The sequence below is a fragment of the Mustela nigripes genome, chromosome 14 (assembly GCF_022355385.1).
Source record: "Mustela nigripes isolate SB6536 chromosome 14, MUSNIG.SB6536, whole genome shotgun sequence".
NCBI classification, from domain to species: Eukaryota; Metazoa; Chordata; class Mammalia; order Carnivora; family Mustelidae; genus Mustela; species Mustela nigripes.
In genome coordinates, this window is record NC_081570.1 from 6,759,948 (window position 1) to 6,770,135 (window position 10,188).

General features: G+C 47.9%; 2 protein-coding genes across 4 annotated transcripts in view; one reads left to right on the plus strand and one right to left on the minus strand.

The window, feature by feature from the left end:
• Positions 1-3,870, minus strand: part of LZIC (leucine zipper and CTNNBIP1 domain containing) — a 12,526-nt gene extending 8,656 nt beyond the window's left edge. The window contains exons 1-2 of one of the 2 annotated variants that reach the window (XM_059375156.1): positions 3,787-3,841; positions 3,052-3,150 (exon numbers count right to left, since the gene is read on the minus strand). In XM_059375156.1, coding sequence (XP_059231139.1) covers positions 3,052-3,150; positions 3,787-3,841 — 154 coding nt within the window. Of the gene's footprint in view, positions 1-3,051; positions 3,151-3,786 lie in introns of both variants that reach the window. The other variant, XM_059375155.1, reaches the window with a different exon arrangement.
• Positions 3,840-10,188, plus strand: part of NMNAT1 (nicotinamide nucleotide adenylyltransferase 1) — a 23,109-nt gene continuing 16,760 nt past the window's right edge. The window contains exons 1-2 of one of the 2 annotated variants that reach the window (XM_059375152.1): positions 3,840-3,956; positions 5,075-5,231. In XM_059375152.1, coding sequence (XP_059231135.1) covers positions 3,840-3,956; positions 5,075-5,231 — 274 coding nt within the window. Of the gene's footprint in view, positions 3,957-4,074; positions 4,160-5,074; positions 5,232-10,188 lie in introns of those variants that run through there. The other variant, XM_059375154.1, reaches the window with a different exon arrangement.

The following is a 10,188-nucleotide window of genomic DNA, read 5'->3' on the forward strand; positions in this document are numbered from 1 at the left end:
CAGGTCATGATCTCAGGGTCCTGGGATCGAGTCCCACATCGGGCTCTCTGCTCAGCAGGGAGCCTGCTTCCTTCTCTCTCTCTCTCTGCCTGCCTCTCAGTGTACTTGTAATTTCTGTCAAATAAATAAATAAAATCTTTAAAAAAAAAAAAACTAATATGAAAAGATCTATATCCTTGTAATTTGAATCTTCCTATTAAGCAATATATCATTCCATTTATCTCAGCTTTCTTTCATGACCTTTAATTTAAAAAGTATTGTTTTATTTCAAAGGCCTTGAATATTGGCTATTCTTTTTGCTTTGTTTTAGCATTTTATTTTTTAAATTTTATTTTTAAATAAATGTTATGTTCCAAGATTCATTGCTTATGCACCACAACTAGTGCTCCAGGCAATACGTGCCCCCCTTAATACCCACCACCAGGCTCACCCAAACCCCCAACCCCCTCCCCAAATATTGGCATTCTAAGACATTTTGTATTTTTTAGTTAATACTCAAAAACACTTTTTGGTATTAAAATTTCTGATTATTGTGGGTCACCCCGCTAGCTCAGTTGGTGGAGCATGCGACTCTTGATCTCGGGTTGTGAGTTCCAGCCCCACATTGGGCGTCAAGTTTACTTAAAAACAAAAATTTCTGGGGCGCCTGGGTGGCTCAGTGGGTTAAGCCTCTGCCTTCGGCTCAGGTCATGATCTCAGGGTCCTGGGATCGAGTCCCGCATCGGGCTCTCTGCTCAGCAGGGAGCCTGTTTCCTCCTCTCTCTCTCTCTGCCTGCCTCTCTGCCTACTTGTGATCTCTCTCTGTCAAATAAATAAATAAAGTCTTTAAAAAAAAAATTTCTGATTATTGCTAGTGTAGAGGAAAGTTACTGCTTTCGATGTGTTGATAATGTACACATTTACCTTAACATTCATAGCATTTAAGTTTTTCCATTTATAAAAATTAAACTTACATTTCTTTCAGGAAACACATTTTGCTTAATATTAGATATAAACATTCATTAAAACCTAAATCCTGGGGCGCCTACTGGCTCAGTCAGTGGAGCGCACAGCTCTTGATCTTGGCATCACGAGTTCCAGCTCCAGGCTGGGTGTAGAGATTACTTAAATAAAAACTGTAAAAACCAAACCAAAATAAAACAAACAAACAAAAAACCCTAAATCCTTGGGTAACTTATTAAAGCATTTAAAGTTTTCCTATTATCATTTATTCCTATGATTATTCCTATTATCATCCTATTATCATCATTAGCAGATGATCTGGTATGTGAACTTCAATGACAGGGATTCCTTACATTACACTCAAAATAGAATATAACTAGTGAAAATCTATTCTTACTACTGTATCTTTTAAAATTGGCTTATTGGGGAGCCTGGGTGGCTCAGGAGTTAAGCGGCTGTCTTCAGCTCAGGTCATAATCCCAGGGTTCTGGGATCGAGCCCCACACTGGGCTTCCTGCTCAGTGGGAAGCTGGCTTCTCCCTCTCCCACTTCCACTGCTTGTGCTCCCTCTCTCGTTGTGTCTCGCTCTGTCAAATAAATAAAAATCTTAAAAAAATAAAATAAAATAAAATAAAATTGGTTTATCTACAATGATTAAAGATATGTAAATATAAATGAACTACATTATAGCCAGAATTGTAATTTCACGTATAATAGGTTAGCCAGAAGTATAATTTATTGCACATAATTTATTATAGCTATGCTTCATATATAATTCTTCCTGGGAAAGATACAATTAAACTTTATTTTATAGCTGTTGAATTTTCCAGTAAAAGTAAAGCCAAACCTAAAAAGTATTTTTTCGGGCTCAATTTCCTACAGTCTAACCACACTGAAGTACTTGCTGTTTCAATTTTAGTGTATATGCTGCTGAAGCAAGCACTACTTGCTGTTTCAAAAGTTGCCACACATTTTTACCTTCTCTTTTGAGCCATTTTTTTTTCTGCTTATCAAGCCAAGGTAATCCATTCTTCAAGGTCTATCTCAAGGCTCAGCTTCCTTTCTTGGTTCCTTCCCAATCACTAAATTATTTTTGTCTCTTTTTTTTTTTTTTAAAGATTTTATTTATTTATTTGACAGAGAGAAATCACAAGTAGGCAGAGAGGCAGGCAGAGAGAGAGAGGAGGAAGCAGGCTCCCTGCTGAGCAGAGAGCCCGATGCGGGACTCGATCCCAGGACCTTGAGATCATGACCTGAGCCGAAGGCAGCGGCTTAACCACTGAGCCACCCAGGCGCCCACTAAATTATTTTTGAGTAGGGGTTTTACTTTTTATTTTTTTTATAGGTTTTATTTATTGAGTTAGAGGGATCGCAGGAGCTGGGGGTCAGGGAAAGGGAGAAATATGCTCCCTGCTGAGCAGTGAGCCACACAGGGCTTGATCCCAGGACCCCGGGATCATGACCTGAGCCAAAGGAAGATGCTTAACTGACTGAGCCCCCCAGATGCCCCCACTTCTTCTTTATACATCAGCATCCAGCATAATGCTGGACAGAGAGTAAAGTACTGGATCAATAAGCAGTATATGAATAATGAGAGCCGATTGCTTCTTCCACGACATTTCACATCTTATTCTCCATTCAGCACTTATTTCCGCCTTAACTTATACGTGATTTCATTACAGCACATTGTTTACTGGTCTGTCTGTTCCCCCCCCCCCCCCAGACTATAAACTCTGGCAGAGGAGTCTGACGTCTCCTTTTAGCATCCTCAGCCCTAAAAAAAGAACAGATACTCAGTAACCGGATACAGGGTATAAAGGCACCAGATATTTTAGGGAGGTGAAACTATTTTACATAAATTTCAGGGGAAGATGGGGGCCCTCTGAAAGCCTTAACCTGGTGCCGCCCGTTATCTGAAATTTATCCCAGGAAGATTAGCTCGCTGGCACCACCTAGTCTCCGACAAAGGCGGTGCAGCTTTCCCAGAAACCGCCGCAACAGCCCTCAAAACCGGCCACCTGGAGCGGATCAGGGGCTCCCTGCCTGCCCACCTTGCCTCTCAGGACTTCGAACTCTGCACACTGCTGGCCGGTCCCAAAGTGCCGAAGCCGCCCGCCGCTGAAGCTCTGAGAGTCCTACACTTGAGGAACGCGAAGTGGTTCATCAGGACCACGAGAGGCTCAGAGTGCAACCCCCTTGGAGGTGGAGCTGGCAGGGAAACAGGGAGCCAGGGACAAGGAGTTTCACTTACTTTCCGGAGACCCGCCTCCAGCAGTCCGGACAACTGCCCCCCGCCCCGAGCAGCGCGCGGGCGACGCGCACCCTTCTCTTTCTAGGAAGACACCACGGGGGACGGCGGAGGGGGGCGGGGAGGGGCGGACGCCGCTTCCTCTCTCGAGGGCGCCTCGGGCAGGGCATCCTTGCGGAGGTGTCCCCTAGCGAGGCTGCGGGGGCTCCCGAGGAAAACCCTGCACCTCCACGAGGCCACAGCGCGGCTGTCAAAGCCAGAAGCCCGGGTAAGAGGAGGGCGGAGAGCACACGTTTTCCCGGCTGGACGTGAGCAGCTACGGACCTGAACCAGGGGGACGCGACAGCGAGCAGCTCCGGCCACCACCGCAAACCCCGTGTCCATGGCGGAACTTGGAGCTCCGGCACCTGGGTCCCGCGGCGGCCGCGCTCGACTAGGCCCCGGCAGCCGCCAGAGGTCGCCATGAACCCCCGCCCCCGAAACTCTTGCGGACCTCCCAGACCCGAACCCGGACAACCCCCTTGGGCCCCCAGGGGCCCCCCTCGGCCTGCGCCACAGCCTTGGTCCCAGAGATCGGGGTCAGGGGCCCCGCCTACCTGAGGGTCCTGGCCGGGCGGACGCTCGCAGTCGGAGCACTTCCGGAGGATGCATGCACTTCCGGCCCCCAGCAGCCAATGAGGGTGCAGCCACGGGTGTTCCCTTGTCCGGCGTCCGGGCGGCGGGTCGTCTCCGGGAGGACTTCGGGCGGGTCGACCCTGAGGACGTGGTAAGCCCCCTGGCTGAGACCCCTGAGAAACCAGTCTCTCGGGGAGTCCGCGCAGGCCTCTCTGTCGCGAACTTGAGGGAGTCCAACATGGTGGAGTCTTGGAGGGGCGGATATAACGGTCCCCGAGGCGAGGTCATATTCCAGTTGGGGGCAGGAGTCTCGCGCCTTCATTCTTCCCAACTTTCTGTGGAGCCGGAACCTCGGTAATTTCCCCTCGGCCCTCTGAACAGGTGATTCCCCTTGAGGGGGAAAAAAAAAAATCCTTTCTAGAAGTTTCTTGAGCGTGGCGGAGGGGGGAGGGGCGGAGGAGGAAGTGTTCCATTTTCGGAAAGACTTCTCACGCCTGGGAAATCCGTCTTTCCAAATCCGTGGAGACCCAAGTGCCCTTTCCTGGGAGCGCTGGGAGCTCACGGCCCGCGAGGACCTGCGGGCCGTCGGCCGGGCAGCGCTTTTATTTTTTATTTTTTATTTTTTTTTTTAAAGATTTTATTTATTTATTTGAGAGAGAAACAGTGAGAGAGAGCATGAGCTAGGAGAAGGTCAGAGAGCGAAGCAGACTTCCCATGGAGCTGGGAGCCTGATGCGGGACTCGATCCCGGGACTCCGGGATCATGACCTGAGCCGAAGGCAGTCGTCCAACCAACTGAGCCACCCAGGCGTCCCCGGGCAGCGCTTTTAAAGCGGGGCGGCCGCCGGTTCCCCAGCTGTTCCCGGCCCCGCTCCTTGAGTCCCGAGCCCTCGGGTCAACCTCAGGGTTGACGGCAGAATGGTTTCCGAGAACGTGGGCTTTCGGGCCAAGTCGATGCCAGCCACCCCAGACAGACTTCCAGCTCGAGTTACCCTGGGGGTCCGCCAGGAAGAAGGACTTCTGCAGGGGGGGGGCGCGCCTGGGTGGCTCAGTCATTAAGTGTCTGCCTTGGGCTCAGGTCCTGATCCTGGGGTCCTGGGATCGAGCCCCCACATCGGGCTCCCCGCTCGGCGGGGAGCCTGCTTCTCCCTGTCCCACTCCCCCTGCCTGTGTTCTTGCTCTCCCTGTGTATCTCTTTGTCAAATAAATAAATAAAATCTTTAAAAAAGAAAAAAAATAAAAGAATGACTTCTGCCCCTTCTCATTGTAGGACTTCGGACTTCTTACCAAAACGTTGGTTTTCAGAGTTACAGTTTGGAGGGGAGACTGCTGCGGCAGCCCAACTTGGAGAAACCAAGTTGTCACCGTTGGATTAGTCGCGGTACCTTGCAGAACGCCCCCGGGGTCGCAGCCTCTCCTGTGTGAAAGTAAGCGGACTGCTGTGTTAGCGGGATCGTCTCCGATTTTTGCTGTGTGGATACGTGTGGCCAGGTGGTCGCGTCGCTTTGAGTAATGCAGGACTCTCAGTGACAAATGGGGTCAGTGCCAGACACAACGGAAAAAATACACTTGTTTCACCAATGGAAGAACTTGCTAAATAGACATTTGCTCATTGTGTGCTTCCCCTGATTATTTTAAAGGAAGATTTTATTTATTTATTTGAGAGAGAGAGACAGAGAGTGCAAGCAGGGGGAGGGGCAGAGGGAGAAGCAGACTCCCCGCTGAGCAGGGAGCCCGATGCCGGCTGGATCCCAGGACCCTGGGATCATGACCTGAGCTGAAGGCAGACGCGCAGTCGTCGGAGCCACCCAGACGCCCCTCCTTCCCCTGATTCTGAGGATAATGTGTTGTTCTGTTCAGGCATTCGTGTTGGTTTAGCGTGTGCAGTCACAGGAGCTGTGGAGGACAGGCCTTACCGGATCCACACATTCTGTTTGCCGGATCTTTCTCAGTGACTTGATCCAATTCAGCGCTGCTTTGCTGGGGGTGCTCCTTGGGTTCTTGTTTAGAGTTAATGGATAATGAAAAATATTCCTAGTGCAGAAGTAAGAGAAATTGGTTTGGGTTCCAGTTGTCAAACAGAGACAGGACCCAGGCTCTGAAGGTGTGTGGGGAGAGAAGAGGAGAAACTGGGAAAATAGGAATAACATGTTAAGTAAGTAGACACTGGAGAGAGCACCGGGGGGGCATAACTTCAGAGTTGGGAGTCGTAACTGGGAAACCAGATCAATGCTACTCAGCAGCTGGAGGATTTTAGGACGTTTAGACTTGGACTTGGAATGGGAGCCCAGAGAGCGCAGGTTGCTCCAGCGAGGTAGGGAAGCTGAATTTTAGTGTCAAGGTAGTTACACGAACTATGAGATCTTGAGCAAGCTAGTCAATCTCTTTCCACTTTAGTTTTCTTATGTTTGTTTGAAAAAGGGATGGTATGGGTGCCTGCCTGCCTCAGTGAGAAAGACATTGTCTCTTGATCTCAAGGTTGTGAGTTTGAGCCGCACATTCAGTGTGGAGATTACTAAAATAAACAAACTTTTAAAAAGTGGGGAAGGGGTGCTTGCGTGGCTTCCTCAGTTAAGTATGTGACTTTGTCTCAGGTCATGTTCTCAGGGTCCTAGGATCCAGCAGAGCCACGTCAGGGAAGCCCTACCCCTCACCCCCACTCTTGTGTATGTGCATCTGTCTGCGCCCATGTGCGTATGTGTGTCTGTCTGCGCGTATGCACTTTCTCGCTCTCTCTCAAATAAAATCTTTTTTTAGTGTCTGCCTTTTTTTTTTCTTTTTTTAAAAAAGGAATATCATAAGGAGCGCCTGAGTGGCTCAGTCATTAAGCGTCTGCCTTCGGCTCAGGTCATAATCCCAGGGTCCGGGATTGAGGCCTGCATTGGGCTCTCTGCTCAGCTGGGAGCCTGCTTCTCCCTCTCCCACTTCCCCCTGCTTGTGTTCCCTCTCTTGCTGTGTCTCTTTCTGTCAAATAAATAAATATAATATTTATTTAATTTAATATATTAATTTAATATATTTATATTATATTTACTTATTTGACAGAGATCACAAGTAGGCAGAGGGAGAGAGGGGGCAGCGGGCCCCCCGCAGAGCAGAGAGCCTGATGTGAGGCTTGATTCTAGGACCCTGGGATCATGACCTGAGCCGAAAGCAGAGGCTTTAACCCACTGAGCCACCCAGGCGCCCCTATCTAATTTATTTTTAAACATAAGCTCTGGTGCCCAATATGGGGCTTGAACTCACAACCCGGAGATCAAGAGTTTCAAGGTCTACGAACTGAGCCAGCCAGGGAATTCTCAGAGAATCTGGAGAATTTTTTTAAATTAATTTATTTGAAAAGATTTATTTACTTGAGAGAGGGAGTACGCAGCAGGGAGGGGCAGAGAGAGAGAGAGGGAGAGAGAAATCCAAGCAGACTCTGTGCTGAGTGGGGAGCCTGACACGGGACTCCGTCTTATGACCCTGAGATCATGACCTGCGCCAAAACCAAGAGTTCGACACTTAACTGGCTGAGCCACCCAGGTGATGTGTTGGGAGATGTGTATATTGAATGTGACCTTCCTGCCAATAGATAGTTCTTTTTCTCAAGAAATAGAGTTGTCGGGGCGCCTGGGTGGCTCAGTGGGTTAAAGCCTCTGCCTTCAGCTCAGGTCATGATCCCAGGGTCCTGGGATCGAGCCCCGCATCGGGCTCTGCTCAGCAGAGAGCCTGCTTCCTCCTCTCTCTCTGCCTGCCTCTCTGCCTACTTGTGATCTCTGTCTGACAAATAAATAAACAAAATCTTAAAAAAAAAAAAGAAAAGAAAAGAAATAGAGTTGTCTTCACTTCCTCAGAACGTTAAGAGCATCTGTGATGACCTAGCTCCTACTTAAACTACCTCACAGGAAAAGAAGACAAACATTATGTGGGTCACTTAGTTATTTTCTCTGGATAACTTTGACTGTCAAGATGCAGAAGATTGTGTCACCTGTGTAGAGGAGATTGTGGTTATTTTTACTCTAAAATTTCCCACTACATTTTTAAAGAACAAATTGTTTGAATACACCATCTGAATCCCTTTAGCCTCCTAAAATTAAACCTAAACCTTTGTTCATTACTAAGATCTAATTTTACTTCTTTCTTCTCAGTGCTTATCCATCCAGCTGACGGTAATAGTTTCACAAAACAAAAACAGAGGTTCAGAAAGTCAATGTCATGATCTTGAAAGTATTTAATAGAGTATCTTTATGTGGGGTGAATTTGGTCGTGTTGTCAGTTCAGTGATTTGGGTTGAACTGTTCCTTTTTCTCCGTTGTCAGTGCTAATCGATACCTCAAGACAACTTTCTTTCAGATGACTGGTTTTGATGTGCTTCCTGTTTTCGTAGTTCTGATGTCAGCTGACCATCTCACTCGAGAGTAGCAGGGTAGGAGATGAGCTCCTGCTTGCCCACAGCGAGCCATCTGTGTGAGGCAGGAGACCGGAGGGCTCACGTGCCAGCGTCAGACCATTGGTTTAGCATCTAGTGGTGCGCAGGCCACGCTAACCAGCCAGCTTAGCACCAGGCCGGAGAAAAGCACTGTGGGATGAAGCACGGGATCTAATTAAATGGATTGGAAATCCTGTGAAAAGGATGGCTTTTTACTCCTTTGCTTCATGGAGCTCTTGCTTTAGGAGGAACCAGGCTTCTCTTGCGCTCTGACAGCTCTAGCTGAGCAGGGACTTCCTCGAAGCCTTTGACAAGGAGAGGCTACTTGGGATGTTTGCTTACCTGCAGAAACTAAGCTGCTCACTGACAGCAGCACAGACAAGTAGTAAAGTTCAGGGGTCGTTTTTTCCTGTATTCGAGAAGAAAAAGCACTATGAGAAAAACTTGTCTTTGGTTGGAACCTATATTTACAACTTTTTTGCCAAAGGATTTAAACAGTGGCACCAGCTTAGCAAGAGATGGTGCTTGCTGCTCTCCGTGCCACGTACAGGCCGGCACCTCTGCTGTTGGTTGATGGCTTATCTTTTCTCTTCCTCCACCTCTCTCTTTTTAGTCTAGCAAAGTAGATTTTATCCACAGAAAGAAAAATCTTTCATGGAATTTTTAAACTTCCCTGATGATATGTTTGTTTATTTTTTAAGATTTTATTTATTTATTTGACAGAGATCACAAGTAGGCAGAGAGGCAGGCAGAGAGAGGGAAGCAGGCTCCCCGCTGAGCAGAAAGCCCGATGTGGGTCTCAATCCCAGGACCCCAGGATCACAACCTGAGCCGAAGGCAGAGGCTTTAACCCACCGAGCCACCCAGGCACCCCCTGATGATATGTTTTAACTGTGACATGTGTCTAATTAGGAATTTTGTATCTACATATCTCTATTTTTAGTGTGAGGAGAAAATAAATATTGAAGACTGATGGTTTATTATATACAGACACGCTTTCAGATTAAGGTGAGCCCTTGAGAAATTCAGTATTTAAAAATACACACAGGGTGCCTGGGTGGCTGAGTTCATGATCCCAGCATCCTGGGATCAAGTCCAGCATCGAGCTCCTTGCTCAGCGGGGAGTCTGCTTCCCCTTCTGCCTGCTGTTCTCTCTCTGACAAATAAGTAAACAAAATGTTAAAAAGAAAATTAATGAAAAAAAATAAAAACACACACAGTCAGTTGCCAAAACTGTTAACACCACGGTACAGGCTCCTTCCCCAAAGGATCCCACACCGAATAGAGCAAACATCTTCTTCAGTGCCTGCGGGACTGGTTCCATATGCGTCAGCAGCACAGTGAAACCTAGAAGGAGAGCAGAACTGTCTGTTCACTGGCTGTGATTATCTCAGAAATCCATTCTTGAATGCAAACCAAACAGAGGATGTTTCCTCGCTTCCCTCCCGGGGGACACAGATGCTCAAAACCTTGCCAGGCTAAGGTTTTCCTTTGACATGGGTTGTTTTCTTATTATTGGCATTGCTGGTGAAAAGAACACCGACTGTGGGGTGCCTGGGTGGCTCAGTCAGTTGGACGTCTGCCTTCGGCTCAGGTCATGATCCCAGCGTCCTGGTGTTGAGCCCTACATCGGGCTCCCTGCTCAGTGGGGAGCCTTCTCCTCCCTCTCCCTCTGCCACTCACCCTGCTTGTGTGCTCTCTCTCTCTGTGTCAACAAGTAAATAAAATCTTTAAGAAGAAAAACAGCTGACTCCTTTTTTCACGATTCCCTTATTTGATTTTATTTCATTTATTTATTTATTTATTTATTTATTGTTAAAGATTTTGTTTATTTATTTGACAGAGATCACAAGTAGGCAGAGAGGCAGGCAGAGAGAGAGGAAGGGAAGCAGGCTCCCCGCCGAGCAGAGAGCCCGATGCGGGACTCGATCCCAAGACCCTGAGATCATGACCCGAGCCGAAGGCAGAGGCTT